General features: G+C 44.6%; 1 protein-coding gene across 13 annotated transcripts in view; it reads right to left on the bottom strand.

Moving 5' to 3' along the window:
- Positions 1 to 18,643, bottom strand: part of Usp28 (ubiquitin specific peptidase 28) — a 63,234-nt gene that overhangs the window by 5,331 nt on the left and 39,260 nt on the right. For 3 of the 13 annotated variants that reach the window (XM_076576246.1, XM_076576247.1, XM_076576256.1), the window contains 12 exons: positions 13,573 to 13,752; positions 11,532 to 11,752; positions 10,297 to 10,367; positions 8,622 to 8,850; positions 6,573 to 6,767; positions 5,696 to 5,835; positions 5,327 to 5,512; positions 4,343 to 4,438; positions 2,750 to 2,928; positions 2,563 to 2,641; positions 1,446 to 1,525; positions 818 to 941 (listed from right to left, as the gene is read on the bottom strand). In XM_076576246.1, coding sequence (XP_076432361.1) covers positions 818 to 941; positions 1,446 to 1,525; positions 2,563 to 2,641; positions 2,750 to 2,928; positions 4,343 to 4,438; positions 5,327 to 5,512; positions 5,696 to 5,835; positions 6,573 to 6,767; positions 8,622 to 8,850; positions 10,297 to 10,367; positions 11,532 to 11,752; positions 13,573 to 13,752 — 1,780 coding nt within the window. Of the gene's footprint in view, positions 1 to 817; positions 942 to 1,082; positions 1,157 to 1,445; positions 1,526 to 2,562; positions 2,642 to 2,749; positions 2,929 to 4,342; positions 4,439 to 5,326; positions 5,513 to 5,695; positions 5,836 to 6,572; positions 6,768 to 8,621; positions 8,851 to 10,296; positions 10,368 to 11,531; positions 11,753 to 13,572; positions 13,753 to 18,643 lie in introns of those variants that run through there. The other 10 variants (XM_076576251.1, XM_076576252.1, XM_076576257.1 and 7 more) reach the window with 6 other exon arrangements.

Below are 18,643 nucleotides of genomic sequence, written 5' to 3'. Positions count from 1 at the left end.
CTGGAACCCAGACTGCTCCCCACGCTGGTGTGAAGGCCCTGGCTATGGGACTCTGACACACAGAGGTTGAGAGCCAGTGACGGGAAGCCTAAGTGACCCCTAGTACAGCAGCAAGGAAGGGGCGAGACAGTCAAGGTGACAATCTGTTCTGGCGACCTGGAAGCGAACAGCACAGAGCCCTTTAGTACTCCTCTTCTCAGCAAAGTAGCCAGCTCTGCCACACCTCTCACTAACACAGATCCAAGAATTATCAGAAAACGAGGACATTGAGGAAGGATAAACCCACCAAGGACATCTGGGGAAATGAACATACAGAGACGACCTATAAACCAGCCATCTCTTGACACTTCCATGAAGAACTAGCATGGCAGACACTCCTGGGCAGGCTGACAGGATTACACCTGCCTTTCCCTACAGTGCCCAATACCAAGGAGGGAAGGCAACAAGGTTGGCAAGACTACTCTTACATTCTGTGACCCTTCATACGACCAGAGTATCTGTCCCGAAAACTCATCTGCTAGGTGACCCTGGGAAACATCCCATTCTTTCCATGTATTCACTGTGGCTCAGTATGTGGTGGGCTTAGAGGAAACAGCTGACCAGAAGAAAGCTCAGTGCTTATTAATAAACTCATACCTAGTGGGGGAAATACACTAAAAGCTTTAATGCAGGTACATAAGAAGGACGGAGAGATGGCATGGCTTGTTCAACTTGTCAGGGGTGGGAAAGGAACGATACAGTGAGAGAGCAAGACAAGAGGAGGGAGGCAGGCAGGCAGGGAGGGGGGAGAGATTAAGGTTTTGTAAGGGGTACAAACCAGAAGGCATTTTCTGCGGTACAACGCGATAACAGACTCCTTCACACCCCTTCGGGGCCCCTTCATCAGCAGGGCAGCATTGCTCTGGTAGGCATACACCAGATAGGACAGTGCTTCCTGGTACCTAGAAAATGGGAGAAAAGCCACAGCTAAGCTCTCTTTCACCAAAACCTAGGGTTTATCTCTCACTTTTCTGCAATGAGAATATATTCGGCTACAATATGGTGTACTGGGAAAAGCCTGGGGGCCAAAGACCACATGCAACCTCAGCCTTCTGTATACTGGCCAAGAAATGGAAGGCAAATGAGGAAACATCTTCAGGCCTCAGGTTTTCTCCACCTGTAATATAAAAAAAGGAACTAGCTATTCACTGTGGCCCATGTCAATCAAAACTTCACTTGCCAGCCACGAAGGGAACCCAGCATAACATTATCTCCTCAATAATAAACCCGTTACTACGTGAAGGACCAAAAAAGGGGGGGGGGGGTAATGGATGTGTAGAGCAAGGCTGAGCATGGAGGTGGGCTGGGGTATATGACAGAGGGGGGACTTGTGGTGACTTCTGGGTATCCCTGGTGGGCGTCAGTGTTCTCACTAGCAATGTCAGCAAAAGAAAAGGCCAACCTACTTTCCTTTTTGAAAGAGTTCTAGGCCTGTTAGGAGGTAGACAGACACCTTTCGGAACAAGCTGTAATCTTCGTGCCACCTCTGCAAAGGAAAGACCACCATTAATGACTTATCTCGGCAAACCTCACCTTCACTCCAGTGTACTCAGTACAAGCGTGTACTCAGCAATGTGGCCAACTACAAAAACACACAAACTTTGGGGGAGTGAAAGCTGAGCATGGAAGTGCATGCGTGCCTGTAAACCCAGCACAGGAAGGATGGAGGCAGAAGAGTCCAGAAGGCGAAGGCCAGAGGCACCCTCAGCTACATGACAAATCCGCCCCTCACCTAGACTGCAGAATACAAAGTTTACACCACTGACCTTAACTTGCCATGTCCCACTCCTTCTGCTGAGGATCAGTAGACCATTTTACCTCACCTAAGTAGTTGGTAAACCCTCCTAATCCTAACACAACCCTCAAAGTCATTCGGCTCTGACTTATACAAATGACAATTCTGAGTAGGGACATGAACACTAGACAGGGGGAAGAAGAGAGCACAAGACTACCCAAGCCACACAAACCACTGCCAGCTCAGCAAGTGTAGACAACACAACTCTGGCACAGTGTGCTTTTGGTTGTACACATAAGAGGCTTCTTGTTTTTGTTTTTTAATTTAATCTGTAGTTCCATGTATTTTACTGTATACTTGGAAATGACACCCTTACACACCCATATCAACACACACACACACATACACACACACACACACACAAACATGATGACTAGAACAGCATTGCCTAGGACAAAGATCAAAAGGCCCTTAGGAGATAAGCACAGACAGTCTAACCGAAGACTGACAACAGACAGAGCTGGGATTCTGACGCTAAGACAAGATCTTTATTCATATTCTGCCTCTCAAGGCCTTGGCTGTCCTTGAACTCAGAGAACCACTGCCTCTGCCTCCTTGGTGCTGGGATTGAAAGTGTGCCCCACCACACTCAGCTTCCCCACCCCCACAAGTTTTGTTATTAGGGATCTACTCTGGTAACAGAACATTGTTGATTTTACTTCCAGTACCACTGGGCTCCAGAGTTAATGGTTTGGGAAGAATTAAAAAAACAGAGCAAGCAAACTTACCTTATACTCTTCCATGTTCATATCATCTGGACCAATTTCCATCAGTTTGGCCTGAGCCACCTTCATGATACTGATAGATCTGTGTGAGACAGAGTTCAGAAAGCATTGGCAGTGTGCAGGGCAGCGGCTCTGAATTGGAGGAACGTGCCTAGTGAGCCCCGTGCAGGGACAGACATGGCATTCTCACCTCTCATCATAGCTAAGGTTTCTATCCGCAAACTGTTCCAGAAGGGTCCGTTCTACTACCCTTTTGGGTGCTTCATTTTGGAAAAAGTAGACAAGGACATGCTGAAGGCGAGGGTCACTGTGAGAGGTGGGGGTCTCTTTGGCAAGCTGATAGAGTCTGGAGTATTCTTCATGAAATGCCTGTTAGAAAGAGAATGGGGGAGTGGAGAAGGGAACACTGTGGACTTGAGCACACACACACACTCTGACTCCAAAATGCCAGAGGCCCTTTCATTAATCCATATTAGGTTCAAGAAGTCTTGTCGAGAAATTACATAAGCAACCATGCAATATGTGAATTGTTGGCATATCACAACCCCTTCAAATCCTGGCACTAGAGAAATACTATACTCAAAAAATAAACTAATTTTCCTCATCAAGTTTTGGTTGTTGGTGGAGACAGGGTCTCATTCTGTAGTCCAAGCTACCCTAGACTTCACTATATAGACCAGGCTAGCCTTGAACTTGTGGCCATCCTCTTGGTTGTGCCTCCCAAGTGCTAGGATTACAGGTATGTGCCACCATGCCTGGCTCTCATCAAGTTCTTAAAAACACAAGTATTTAGTTTAAATTTTTTGAAAATCCACCCAAATGTAATTTTATTCAAATTTAAAATACTTTAAATAGTATGACCTTTTTTTTTTTTTTTTTTTTTTTTTAAAAAATGAAGGTTCCCAGATTACAAAGGCAGTCATCCTCCCTGTGGGTTGGATTCAAGGCACAGTGGCACTGCTAACCGCCGGGCTAGCCAGGTGAAGATGAGCCATGAGCTTTGTGGGACGGCTTGCTCACCAGTTGGACAGGAAGGACAGTGTCATGTTTCACTTTAACACAGGATACTCTCTTTCTTTCTATGTACTAGGCTGCACACGTGTGGAGAACAAAGGCAACCTTGAGTATCATTCTTCAGATTCTAACCAACACACATTTGGGGGAGGGGGAATGGGAGGTTGAAACAGGGTCTCACTGTGTAGCCCTGGCTGGCTGGTGACTATGCAGCCCAGATGAGTCTTGAACTCAGAGATCTGCCTGCCTCTGCCTCCAAATGCTGGGATTGAAGGCCCATGCCACCATGTGCTGCTCCACCATATTCTGGGGGAACAAGGTCTCTTACTGGCCTCAGACTGACCAAGTAAGCTTTTTGGCTGGCCAGCAAGCCTCAGGGATCCTCCTCTTTCTACCTTTGCAGTACCGAGATTATAAACATGCACTATACCATGCCTAGTTACATGTGTATATGTATGGGGCAGGGAGCATATATGTCTGGTACCCATAGAAGCCAGAGGAGTGTCAGACCTCTGAAGCCAGAACGATGGAGAGTGTGGGCTGCCAGTGTGGGATACTGGGAACCAAACTTGGGTTTTCTCTAAGTGCAGTATGTGCTGGGACATCTCACCAGCCCTGTAGAATTTTTTGTTAATGTAAGTTCTAGAGATCAAATTTAGATCCTTCTGAGTGAGCAATCTCCCCAGCACAGACCAACTTAACACCATTTCCCACTGTCTTATGGAAATATCCCTGGGTCATGAGGATTAAAATGTTAAAATGAGAGTACCTTAATAAGCCCTGCTTCAGACCCGTCTCGGTCAAAGGTCTGGCGTGCTTTAGCTATGGCCAAGATGACCCCTTGCATGGCAGGGCTCAGCATCACCTACCACAGAGGGCACAGACAGGGAAAAAAGGAGAGCAGACAGGTTCAAAAGGAGACTGCATGAAGAGAGGTGAACAGGTTGCTGATGAGAAGTAGTGTTGTCTCCTTGGCCAGCACAGGCTGCAGATCAAATTTCACAGCCCATTCTAGATGCATGCACAGCCTTGGCTGTTCTTGTGGTGATGCCTATGACAAGCTGTCCCTCTACATGCACTTTCTAATTCTGCAAGACAAACAAAGATGTCCAAAAACATTTCCACTGGGGCACTGCTGAAGAGTAAGCTCAGCTATACGGTCTGCATTCCAACTTAGCTCCCTAAATGAAGGTATAAAGGTAAAGGTATATATTAAATAGCTGCAAATTTCCATAAATAAAAAATATATACCCACAGCCAAAGACAGAAACCTGAGAGACAGGATTAATGACTATCTGTGTGCAGTGCAACAAAAAGGGAGACAGACCATGAGAAACAGCTGCTTGCTGAACTCAGAACTTTAATCCACACTTGTTTTACTCACTGAGCAACTGGAAAAATTCTACTTGGAAGGCAAAATAATGGACTACCATCAAAAACAAACTGTCTCTAGAAGGTAAACATATTTTTGTCGACAATACCAAATGAAAATAATCTTGCCTTCCCCAGGCCATCTAGGCTTTGTAGCAGTCCCTCCTCAACAAAAGCTTGGGTGTATACACACACACACATGCACACACGCATGCCAACAGTGCACAGCAGGAATGGGTCTCTGGTGCTTCCTCAAAAATGGCAACTAAGGTCAAAAGCAGACAGGCCTCCATGCCTGTTATCGGTTCAGTGAGAAAACATTAGCTCGTGACAGACACCTTCTGAAAGACAACACACAGCTACCCTGCACTCGTCTCTGTACCTCCTCATCATATCCATCTGCATCAGATCTAACCAGAATCCTTCCCACACTGGGAATCTCGACTTCAGAGACCTCAGAGTTAGGTGGGGTAGCAGCCTCTGTGTCACTGGCCTCTGGGGTCTGCTCTGACTGCTCTGCAAGGTTTGTTTCCTGGGGTTTGGGCTTCTCGGGTTCAGCTTCCTTAAGCTGTGGCAGCAGAATGGAGAGAAAGAATAAGAACAACATCGGGGAACAGGAAGAAATAAAGAGGGGGCATTAAAATCGGCAGACACGGAATAACAGAAAGGACAGGAAGCTGGCAGTTGGTATCAAAAGCTAGACCTTCTTGCAGGAAGGCCACTGCCTCTGTCTCCCCCCACTCAGTCTCACCTCACTCAAGGCTGCTTCTACACCGCTCTTCTCGTAGGCATGGGCTGTGTTTGCAATAGCTTGGGCAGTCTGCTCCTTTGCAATTACAGCATGCTCAGAGGACAAGCATCGAACGCCATGAGAGGAGGCTGCTGGAGACTCTGACCAAGCAAACAAACAAACAAATCACACAGGTGTCACATCTGATGAATAATGCTCCAAACACTCTGAAAACAGGCAAGCAGGAGGAACACACGGTTCCATATACAGTCCCAGCACACCCTTTTCAAAGCCCATGTAAATGTCCCTAGAAACTGTGACAACAAACTGCTACTCCACATTAGGGACCCTTGAAGGGCTACTAAAATTACTGTGCTTGACTTTTCCTACTTTTGCACACCACAGATGTTCCCTTCCACCAACCATTTCTTAGGAAGATCTCTTACAGGGAAGAGTTTTCACGAAGTCTAACTTTTAGTCCTGTCATCATTTCTCCTACAACCTGGGGGATAAGCCTTTCTTGCATTACTTCTGCTCGTCAGAAAGCACCTTCTAAAGACACACTGATTCTATCACATTGTGTGATAACAACTATAAATGAAGCCCACTGTTGGGCCAGAAACGGCTCAGTGGGTAAAGGTGCTTATTGCCGAGTCTGATGACCTGAGTTTGATCCTTGTAACCCACAAGAGAACTGGCTCCCACAAGTTGTCCCCTGATTTTAACTCATGTGCTATGTATGGCATGTGCTTTCCTACCCCTTCCATTATAGAAAAATTAAAAATTAAAAATAAAAGAAACCCACTGTGAAGAGAGGCATCACCATGTCCCTGAGTATCCGGGGTTGGCTGGAGTACACAAGGACCTGACTAGACCTGAGAGTGCCTTCCTTGCATACCTTGAGATGTGGAGAAATCCTGTGATGAGGAGTTTGGGGAGGACTCCATCTGTGGGATCTTACAGGACTGCTCTTCTTCCCACTCCTCCACCTCTTGCTCAAACCTCCAGTTATCTTCCTGAATGTACTGCCTGAGTTCCACAGACAGGGCTTCTACTTCTCCTGCCATTTGATCAGCTTCATTAGGAGCTGCCTCTGAGGAAAGCAGTTAAAATGGAGTGCCATCCAGAAAGAAACCAAAAAGCCCTTCACAGAAGGAAGGACAGCACACTTCAGCTTTTCTCGTTTCTCTCTAAATAGACATACATACAAACATGTATACTCCTATTTACACACGTAATTCTATCAGAAACGCGGACAATGAGGCTAACAAGCACAACCCATCAGGAACCCTGCAGGAAGCACCAGTAGGCAGGTGCTGGGTATGTGTCTGCTGGGGCTGCAGAGACAGCTCAGCAGCTAACAGTACTGGCTGCTCCTGCACAGGACCCAGGTCTGGATGGGATAGAACCTTAAGCTAGGGGGTTGGAGAGATGGTTCAGTGGTTCAGAGTGTGTGCTGCTCTTGTGAAGAACCAAGTCCAGTTCTCAGCATCCTTGTAGGATGGCTCATGACCACCTGCACCTCCAGTTCCAGGGTACCTGGAGTTACAGGTACCTGCATGCAGAGGTGCACAAACACACATTATCACAGGCACATACACAGAAATATTTTTTTAATCTTTTAAAAAAATGAAAAGAAATTTTAAAGTAACAGTTGTATCAATTTAACTACTGTATCTGAGACTAGTACGAATGTCCTAGCTGAGCATGGTGGCACCCAACTATAATCTCAGCACAGCACAAGAGAAGGAAGGCAGGAGGCCAGGAGTCAGGGAGTCAGAACAGGCTAGATGAGCCACTATCTAGAAAGACCAAAGAACTTTCACCTATTTAATACAGTTGAGTAAGAATTTCAAGGTACTGATCTGAGTGCACTTTGGAGGCAAAGGCAGGTCCATCTCAATAAGAAAAAGAAATTTAAAAAAAGAAAGAAAAGAGTCAAGTACTTATACTTCCTCAAATTCCACACAATTATGTGCTATCAGAAATCAAGATGAAATATTGGGTAAATGGTGCATAATTAAGAATCATTAAGAACTTTAATAAAAAAATGGCAGAAATACCAAGGACATATTAAATTCTAACTCTGTCATCAAAACCAACAAAGACTCTACAACAGAAGAGCAAACTCCTTGTTAGCTGCCGCTAATTAGCCTTTTCATGAAGCAAGTGAAAAGTCCACTTGCTCCTTCTTTTATAGCCTAGGCTGGCCTTGAACACCTGATCCTGTCACTCCCACCTGAGTGCTAGATTACAAGCATGCACAACCACACTTTTTTTACAAAGTGCTGGGGATCAAACCCAGGGCTTCACGCACACCAGGCAAGAACTCTACAAACCAATCTAAATCCCTGCCTTCCATGTACTCCATAAAAGAGAGAGGTAGGCAGGAACAAAGAACTCACAGACAACCAAGAGCCATCACAATCCTCTACAGTTCCCATAGCCACTATTTATAGCTTTACACCGTAAATATATGTGGTTGTTTTCTGACTTTTTGAGGCAGGTCCTACTTTAAAGCCCAGGCTGGCCCTATAATCCTCCTGCCTTACCTCTTGGATGCTGAGATTATAGGCTCAAGCTAGCACACCCACTTAAGGAAGTTCTATTTATGAAAAAGTAAGTTTGCTAAATTCTCAATTAATAAAAAGTGGGTAGAAGTGAATAGAAAAATACCTCAGTGGGAGGAAAAAAATGGGGAAGGAAAATACATAAAATCTACATACACACAGAACATGTCTTGAGGATGACATAGAAACATCTGGGGAGTCGGGTAGATGGTCAAAGCAGAAGTAGAAAAAAGTAAACCTACTTTCTCTTTTTAGTCCTTACAATGTTTATGTTTTAAAAACATCTTACATAAATGTTTTCAACGTAAGGATGAGACTGTTTTTCCCCCAGGGACTAGATTTCCCCTCAACTGTGGATTCTATTCAGCCATTTTTACCTGCATCGAAGTGGGGTAGCTTGTCATTTATATACATCAAGCAGTACGCACTGACATTTCTCAGGCCCCCATAAGAATCTCTTTCAAGTTCCTCCCAGGAAGACTCAGTGACAGAGATATCATTATATTTGAGCCAGGTCTGCCGAGGCTGGTTATAAATATAAGCCCAGTAGTGTCCAGCATTGGCTTGTCCTTCGTGAACAAGAACTGCATGTAAACGATAAGGCACCTGCAAAACAGAAAGGCAGGTTCTCAGGCTGAGCGAAGACATCTGATGACGTTTATGTTACTAGAATTCAAACCATCCCCAGCTACCAGGTAGAAGGGAAATGACACACTCGATCACATTAAGCATTTTATTACTTCAGGATAGACCAATAAAAATACAACCTTGGAAGTTATCAATCCCACAGCTCTTAAAATAAGAGAGTTAAGGGCTGAAGAGATGGCTCAGAGGTCCTGAGTTCAATTTCCAGCAACCACATGGTGGTTCACAACCATCTGTAATGAGATCTGGTGCCCTCTTCTGGAGTACAGGCATACATGCAGGCAGAACACCGTATACACAGTAAGTAAATAAATCTTAAAAAATAAGAGAGTTAAACCAGACCCTTCTGGAGGCTCTTTCATTTCAGCCTTAAGTTCTGCTCAGTGCCCTACTATGCTTTCATTCAGGTGCAGATTGTTTTTGAAGCAGCACAAGAGACAAGAGGGAAAGCCAAGAGTCGCATGGTCTGTTCCTATTCCACACCACAACCATGCTTACTGCCCTGCTGGGAGTGGAGCTGTGCCATCGTGCCATGAGTCAGTCGGTCACAGAGTTGTCTCTGTACTGCCACATGGCAGTGCTGACGGTAAGATTTCTGTCTGAATGGCTCCCTTTTGGAGTTTCCAGTTACTAGAGCAATCAAGCATTAGGACCCTACTAAGGGTGCCTCCAAGAACTCTGGAGATGCAGAATTGGTCTTTAATCAGTTTCCCCTGCACTGCTTCACTAATCAATTGGAAACCCTTTTTTATTAATATTTAACAGCAAACTTGTTTTTTTTTTTTTTTTCAAACTTGTTTTTTTTAAACAATTTATTTATCTTTATTTTTATGTGCATTGGTGTATGCATGTGTGTCTGTGTGAGAGTGGAGAGGCAGATCTCAGGGTTACAGACAGTTGTTAGCTGCCATGTGGGTGCTGGGAATTGAACCTGGGTCCTTTGGTAGAGCAGTTGGTGCTCTTAACCACTGAGCCATCACTCCAGCCCCACAAACTTGTTTTGTTTTGTTTTAATTATGAGTGTGCACATGCATGTGAGTATGCACATGTGAGTTCGGGTGCCCACAGAGGTCAGAGGTACTGAATCTCCCTAGAATTGGGACTTATAGGTAGTTTTGGGAACTGAACTTGGGTCCTCTGCAAGAACAGCATGTGCTCCTAACTGCCGAGGCATCTCTCCAGCCACTCACAGCAAATCTTTCCATTATATGGAAAAATACCACGTGGCAGAATCCAAAAAAGGATGTTTTAGGTTTCAATGCACATAGAAGACACTCTGAATCCTTCAACTTGATGTAAGAGAACAATATGCTTCTGTCTTAGGGAGATACCCATATAGCTCTTTCCTTGTGGTATTATGTTCTCTGTCATTAGCACCAGCCTGTTTTCCATGACTTTTAATTCTACCTGATGAAGAAGAGGATCACAGTACATCTGCTCAATAGCCTGGGTGGTGCTCGAGATACAATTCTTTAAATCTGTTAAGAAAGAAAAATTCTGTTAGTGCATCTGCGCGCAGGGCCCACCAGCCACAACCAGCCATGTGCACACTGCTTCTCTGCGTCCCATTCTAAAGACCTCTACTTCCTGCCAGGAAGCACAAGGCAGCATGTGGTACAGGCGGAAGTGACAAGTGCATCCCGTTATAAAGGCTTTTAATTCCGTGTAATTACACTGAGGTCTAGCACTGAAATTTCTTAAAGAAATTGTCTCCATTTAGGAAAAAGTTACAGGACCTGAAGCAAGAGTTCAGAGGAAGTACAACAGCAATCAGAGGAGAAGCCTGGGCTCAGTGGAGAGGACATGCCTATCTTGTCTGAGCTCTGGAGGGAGAGCAAGCAAGAGCAGAGCATGGGCAGCTGCTGTTTAGGAAGCAGCAGTCTTGTCAAGATGCCCACAGCTGTGGGCACTGTCCCTACACTGGGGAAGCTGAAGCAGGAGGATCATGAGTTTCAGACAAGCCTGGGTGATAAAAGAGAGACCTTATCTTTAAAAATAGCAAGAAAGGGGGCTGGAGAGATGGCTCAGAGGTTAAGAGCACTGACTGCTCTTCCAGAAGTCCTGAGTTCAGTTCCCAGAACCCACATGGTGGCTGACAACCATGTAGTGAGATCTGGTGCCTTCTTCTGTGTACATAATAAATAAATCTTAAAAAAAAAAATAGCAAGAAAGATATTAGCGCAAACTTGATTTAACAAAGCCTGGTTATGAGGCGAACACTGTTACTATCCCCTTTCTATCAATTACAAACTTCCCGTCTAAACAAACTAAGCCAGCATGGAAGTACACGTTGATTATTTCAACATTCCAGAGCTGGAAGCAGAAAGAGCGTATGAACTCAAGGTTAGTTCTGAGACCCTGCCTCAGAGGGGCAGGGCAAGAGCAGGAGAGAAGGGAGGGGAGGAACACACACTGCTTGATTTCAGCAAAGGTTCCCATGATTGTAAAACTTTTAGAACGGTCAGAAATTTTTTTTGGGGGGGGGGGCAATTTGAGAGGCAGAATTCCACAGGACCAAGCCTACAAGGCAGGCAAAGTGCAAAAGTCAGTCGCCAGGCCTGAGAGCATGAATACCCAGGGTGCCCAGCTTCCAAACAGCCAGGAAAGATAGGGAGTGGCTGACAAGTTCTCAGAGCACCAACCTTGTATATCCTGTTCAATCTCACTCCGCCACCTCTGAAGACAGGTCTTAACAAAGTTCATCTCCTCATCTGTGACTGTCCGAGGAGCTGGGGGTGCAGGCATTCCCACAGAGGAGTAGGGGGAGGTAAACAGCCCATTCATTACATCAGACTTGGGCAGAGCATCTTCAGGAGAGGAAAAAGTGCCTTCAGCACCTTGAGAACAGCTTTCTTGACTTGAACTAAGGAAAGACAAAAGATGACACTCATTCTGTCATACCGAAAACGCAATTGGACTGGACACGGGGCAGAAACCTGTACTCTCACCCCTTGGAGGCTAACACAGGACTGCCGTGACTCTGAGGCCACGTGGTATAGTGAAGAGCCTTTCTCAAAAAAGAAGAAAGAAATCAACTTGACCTAAACTACTGCATTTCAGAAAACCAGCCACTCTATGAAAGGTACAGCTACCATTTAGTGAAAGCAGTTAGAGACACTTGACTCCTAGCAACAGTGAGGCTGAGGCAGGAGGATCTCAATTGCAAGGCCAACATAAGCTACATGGTGAGGCCCTGTTTAAATCTATACATAGAAAAGGAAACTTTTTCTTGTATGAACCATCCCATTTCACACAGCTTGGTCATGAGGCTGACATTAGTGTTGCCCCCATGTGACCAATTACAAGAGGAACATTTAACAGAACTAAGCTGGAACAGTGGTTCATGCTATAACCCTAGCACCCAAGAAATGAAACAAGGGCAGGGAAATCTCAAACTCAGTGGCTCTCAACTTTCTAACGTTGCAAACCTTTAATACAGATCCTCATGTTGCAGTGACCCCAACCATAAAATTAATTTCAGTGCTACTTCATAAGTGTAACTTTGCTGTTATAAATTACAATATAAGTATCTGTGTTTTCTGATGGTCTTAGGCAACTCCTCTGAAAGAGTCATCTGATCCCAAGAAGGGTTACAACCCACAGGCTGAGAACCACTGCTCAAGCTCAAAGCCTGTAAGGGCTACACAGTAAGATCCTGTTCTCAAAACAAAGAAACAACAACAAAAACCACTCAGCAGGCATAACACTTACCTAACATTCACAAGACATTGGATTTGATTCCCTACACCAAATAAGCCAGGCCCAATTGCAGGAATAGAGAAGTAAATGCAAATTTATCTACTCACATCACCAAAGTAAAGCTGCCTGATGTGGATGCTGCACACTCAACTAGGGTCCTCTACAAATGCAGTATGCATTCTTAATGGCTGAGCATTCTTTCTAGCCTCAACAACTCAGCTTTTTGTTTGTTGTTGTTGTTTGTTTGTTTTTGAGACAGGGTTTCTGTGTGTGGCTCTGTCTGTCCTGGAACTTGATGTGGATCAGGCTGGCCTCAAACTCACAGAGATCCGCCTGCCTCTGCCTCCCAAGTGCTGGGATTAAAGGCGTGCACCATTACCTCTTGGCTAACAAAAGGGTTTTTAACATAAGCTTCTCTCTGTGGGGGACAAATGTACCATGACTTGCTGGCCCCTTCAGGCTATAAAGACTGCTGGCTGGATGGGCATAGTCAGAGAGAGGATCCTGGCTTGGCCTCCCTATGTCGTCACGAGCCCAGCTCCTCTAGGTTTGTCCTCAGAGTTCTAGCCATTTCCTCCTTGGGTAACTCTCTGCTACTGAGTAGGGTTTTTTCCTTGCTGTTTACTTAAGCCATGTCTCCTTCGCCACAGATGAAGCATAGATCGAGATGCCTGGAAGACCAGGGCCTGACAGGGCTCTGAGAAAGGCCTTTTGGGGGCAGTCAGCTCAGCGCAAAGCAGTCCTGAAGAGTTTGATCCATGCAGTGGACAGTGAGACGCCTCTGCAACAGGAGCATGCTTCCTGGAGACAAGTACTCAGAACACAGCCACTTGGGGTAGTGACAAAACCCTTCCCTGAAGACAAAGCTCACCCCTTGAGCTGTCTGGGGTGAGAGTTTAGCAGGTGTGAAAGATGGGAAATGGTTGGAATAAAAATAAAACTGGAAAAACAATACAAATCATTGAAGAAATCTTCTTCCATTACCTTTCCTTGGAAGTGAGGTCAGAAACTGGGCAGTGCACTGAAGAAAGTGGTAATGTCATGTGCTCAGCACTTGGAGACTGACAGCTTTCAGAGGCAGGTTTTGTACTGGCAAATTCAATAACGTATTTCAGCATGTCAGGGAGTGGGAACCGAGCTGGGCCAGAGCCATACTTCACATACCTAAGAGACAAAGACACTGGAACACGACTGCCCAAGTTTACTGTACATGGTAAGAACTGCTAACAAAAACCTTATCATGCAGTCAATGGAAGACTCAGGTGTGCTAATATCCACTGGTAATCCTAACACTCAGGAGGCTGAAGCAGAACGATCACCAAGAGTTTGAGACCCACCTAGGTTACAGAGTAAGTTTGGGCAACCTAGTGAGAGCGTATCTCAATCTTACATCACAAAAATCTACATTATCCCTAAGATACAGTATTTAGTTGGTTACTGGATCTATAAGGTTAAAAAAAAAGGCTCTAACAATAAAAACTGCTAGAAGTCTGATGCCTCACACGACATGAGACCATTTCAGACAGCACCTACTCTGTTCTGCTGTCAGCTCCTGTCAGGCTGTGCTCATAAACCTAGTTCTTTCCTAAAGGAAAAGACATGTTCCACACTACAACTGAAAAAGCATCTGGTGGTTAGTACTCAGGACTATTTTCTTTGGCCATTTTGGACGAACTGCTTCATAACTGAGAGTGAGAGAAATCCAGAAATCGAAATTAGACATTAAAGAAGGCCAGAGCCTAGGGAAACTGGCCAATCTTCCTTTTGTAGAGTCTCACATACTCTTATTATTCATGAATGTGTTTGACAGCATAGGTCAGGCATAAATAATTTATGATTTCTCCAGGAAGAGTAAATAATAGTCTCAAATATGTGACTGAAAGATATATTTTTATTTTATGTGTGTGGGTATTCTGCTTGCATTAATGCCTGTACACATGAATGTCTGGTGCCCTAGGTGGTCATAAAAAGGTGTAGGACCCCCTAGAAATGGGATTTATGAGCTATTATGAGCTGCTATGTGGACTCAGGGAACTGAACCTGGATCCTTCACAAGAACAGCAAGTGCTCTTAACTCCTGAGCCATCTCTCCAGCTCCTTAAGGTTTTATTTTTAATTACACTGGTATGCGTGTGTGTTTGTTTGTGCGTGTGCATGTGTGCACACAGGCGCTCAGAGTCCAGAAGAGGACATTGGATTCTCTGGATCTTGAGTTACAGGTGGTTGTAAGTCACAAGGACACGAGTGCCAGGCACTGAACTCTGGTCTTTTGCAAGCACAGCACATACTGTTGACCCCTGAGCCTTCTCTCCAGCCTCTAAACCAACTATTTTAATAACACCTCATAGTCTATCACTAATAGCACATCACTTTAAACTCACTATGAAGATTTAGTTCAATGCAGTCTACAGTTCACTAAAGTAGAATTAAAGGTAGGATAATCAACCTAACTGGTTCACACAGGTAACTTCATTATCTTGGATTTCCATCTTACAAAAGAAAACAGCCACTTCACCACTTTTCTTCCCTAAATACAGTAAAAAGAAATGCATTTAAACATGGAATTAAGAAAACCATCCATTTCTGTAGCAAAAACGACCTCACAAAACAAAAATCCTAGGGCTATGGCTGTGGGGAGACTGCCTGCCTTGCAGGCATGAAACCCTCGTTTGCTTCACAGCACCACACAGACCAGGAGAGTTAACACTAAATCCAGCACTCAGGAGGCGCAGGCAGGAGGAGAGGAAATCAAGGTCCTCCTCAGCTACATACTGAGGACACCCTGGGATACAGGAGACCCTATCTCAACAACCACAATGACAGTTGTTAGTTAAACGAGCAGGGTATGGTAGCACACATCTGTAATTCCACCAGCACTAGAGAGGCAGAGGCAGGCAAATCGTCATGATTTTAATACTAGCCTGGTCTACATAGCAAGTTTAGGCTTATGTAGTGATGTGTTGTCTCAAAAACCCAAACTAACAACAACAACAAAGAAGAAAATGAAAATATGAGGAGAAACTAAAGGGCACTGCAACTCAGCCAGACAAAAGACAGGGGCGGACAGCAAAGGCTGCTCTAGGCGAGGCAGAGGCTTGGTACCAACTACGTGTCCCCTGGAGGTCACTAATGGAGAAGTGACAGGTGCCTGCCAGGGTGGAAAAGCCTTAGCTAGCTGTTCAATCCCTAGCCTGCACTTTGATGTGCTCTTCCATTACAAACTTATCAAACTGTCAATCCACACTTCATAGAGCAGAACTGACAACCTGGCACAGGAAATAAGGCACCAGCTTCCACCTAACATACTTTTTAATAGAATACTTATATGAAACCCCAGAGAAGTTTTTCCTCTAAGAAACTTGTGTTTATTTGTGGCAATCACTTCTGAGTTCCAGCTCTTAGAGCCAACTACTTCATACAAGGTAGCACCCGTTTTGACAAATCAGATCAGAGCAAGAGATCAGAGCAGGAGTAGAGCATCTGCCTACTGTGCACAAGGCACTCAAGTCTCAGCACAGGGAAAAACAAAACACAACACAGCAAAGGTGATTTCAGAAGTATTATCTGTCTATTCTGTATAAAAGAAATCATACTTTTAATATCCTACCACAGCTATTTTAGACAAGAAAAAGTAAACATGTCGTTTGTTTTCTGAGACAAGGTCACTTGCAATCCAAGTTGGCCTGGACCTCTTGATCCTACTGTCTCTACTTCCTAAATCCTGGGACCGTACGTATGCACTATCACACCCCACCATTTTGGTTTTCTGAGTTCGAGTTTATGCTGTAGTCCATCCAGGCTGGCCAGACCAGCCTCAAACTTCAATTTTTTTGCCTTGGCCTCCCAAATATAGAGATTACTGGTTATAAAGCCTTGAATTATTTTTAGACTTATACACTGAAAGTGATGTATGGGTGTGTTAAGAAAATTCAAATACAAATTATATAAAAAACCATGAAAGTTACCTACTCCACCTCAGTTCTGCATCTCACAGTTTATTTACAAGTTCTTGGATATTTTCCTTGCAGTGTGTCACATACAAACATACAAGTATGTCTGTGTAAGTTAAAAAAAAAATCTATTCATTTATTGCATGTGTAGGAGTGTTTTGCCTGCATGTTTGTGTGTGTGTCACGTGTGTGTGGGAACCTCCAGAGGTCAGAGAGGGGATCAGATTCTTTGGAAGTGAAGCCACAGGTAGTTGTGAGCTGTGACATGGGTGCTAGGAACCAAAGCCATGTCCTCTGAAAGAGCAGTAAGTGCTCTTGAGTGCTGAATCATCCCTCCCTCCCTAGTCTTAAAATCCTATCTAGAAAGTTAACTGTGGCCAGTGAGACGGCTTAGTGGAGAAAGCTGTTTGCTGCCAAGCCTGATGCTCTGAGTTGGGTCTCCAGGACCCACATGGCAGAAGGAGAATCACCTTCAGAAGTGTCCTCTGACTTCACATGTGCTCACACACGTATACACAAAATAAGTAAGTAAATAAATGTAAAACCAAAAAAGTTTCAGTTATCCAAAATGCAAAACCATTTGATTTTCAAGCCAGAGTAGGGGCTCAGTAGTTAAAGAACACACTGTTCTTACAGAGGACCCAATTACACTCCCAGCACTGTGAGTAGGCTCACAGCCTGTAACTCTAGCTCCAGAGCTGAGGTTCTCTTTTGGCCTCCACAGGTACCAGCACTCACAGGTGCACATTATCACACAGAGACACACAATTAAAAATAAATCTTTAGCCGGGTGGCGGTGGCGCACGCCTTTAATCTCAGCACTCGGGAGGCAGAGCCAGGCGGATCTCTGTGAGTTCGAGGCCAGCCTGGGCTACCAAGTGAGCTCCAGGAAAGGCGCAAAGCTATGCAGAGAAACTCTGTCTCGAAAAACCAAAAAAAAAAAAAAAAAAAAAACTTTAAAAAAAAATCAAAAGTAATACTACACTAAGGAAAATACTCCCATTGTCTCACGGATTCTTGGTTTCTTTAGGTTCTCTAATAATAACTGGGCCAGTGACATGGCTCAGCAGAAAAAGGAACTTGTCTTACAAGCCTGGTGACCTACGTTTGAGCCCCAGAATCCACACAACAGTGGAAGGAGAGAATCGATTCTGCAAGCTGTCATCTGGCACATGTTCATTCCTCCTTTTTCTCTCATTCTCTCACCCCACATCCCACACAGAATAAACGATGTTAAGTGTTCATCTTGGATCTGGGTGGAACTTGTGCCCCTTGGAGAAATTAATGACCCAGCAGTGTGTTGGGTAAGATGGGATGGCGGTAGGAGGGAGACTGTTAATAGACGAAGCGGGGAGGCGAAGCCACCAACAGTGCATGGATTTCCTTTGTAAATGTTAAACCAATGGATCTACCTAGACTAGGAAGAAATCAACTGAGATAAGTGGGATTGGGATACATGATGTGAAATCTGCAAAGAATCAATAAAGGTTGTTTACTGAGGAAAAAAAAGAAAAAGAAAAGAAAAAAAGAAATCAGGCTGACCTTGCCTAAGGAGATCTGGATTTTGCAAAACAAAGAAAGCAGAGTCCTCCAGAAGAACTCAGCACGCATCAGAAGCTTTAGCACATGTACTCAGTCAGCACCACACCATCTCAACACTTCCCAAGCCCATTTTTCACAAGTGAAATGACCAGGCACAGTGGCCATTGCAATCCCAACCCTGGGGAGGTAGAGGCAGGAGAATCAAAAGTTCAGTCACTCTCTTTGAGTTTAGACTCTGTCTCCAAAAGACCAAAAAGAACAAGTGACTGGAACATGGAGAGCACTGCCTCTCAAGTCTGTTTAGTCAGAGCAGGAGGAGCAGAGAAGATCAAAACGCCAGACATTGCAAAGGTGGGTTCCCTTCATTTATGGTATGCCTGAGCCCCTGAAGTCTTCGGTACCACCCACCCACAGATCTTAGTAGCTGGCCTTGAAGACTCCTTTACACTTAAAATGAAGGTCTTGGCTATTTCATGAAACACTAGTGATTAGCTCTGAACTTTAAATACAAACACAATCTCTGATCTTACTCTTATCTGCTTTATGTTTCTAAGCAGAAAACT

The sequence above is a fragment of the Peromyscus maniculatus genome, chromosome 7 (assembly GCF_049852395.1).
Source record: "Peromyscus maniculatus bairdii isolate BWxNUB_F1_BW_parent chromosome 7, HU_Pman_BW_mat_3.1, whole genome shotgun sequence".
NCBI classification, from domain to species: Eukaryota; Metazoa; Chordata; class Mammalia; order Rodentia; family Cricetidae; genus Peromyscus; species Peromyscus maniculatus.
Note: the sequence above shows the minus strand (reverse complement) of the source record. Positions and strands in the feature narration are given on the sequence as shown.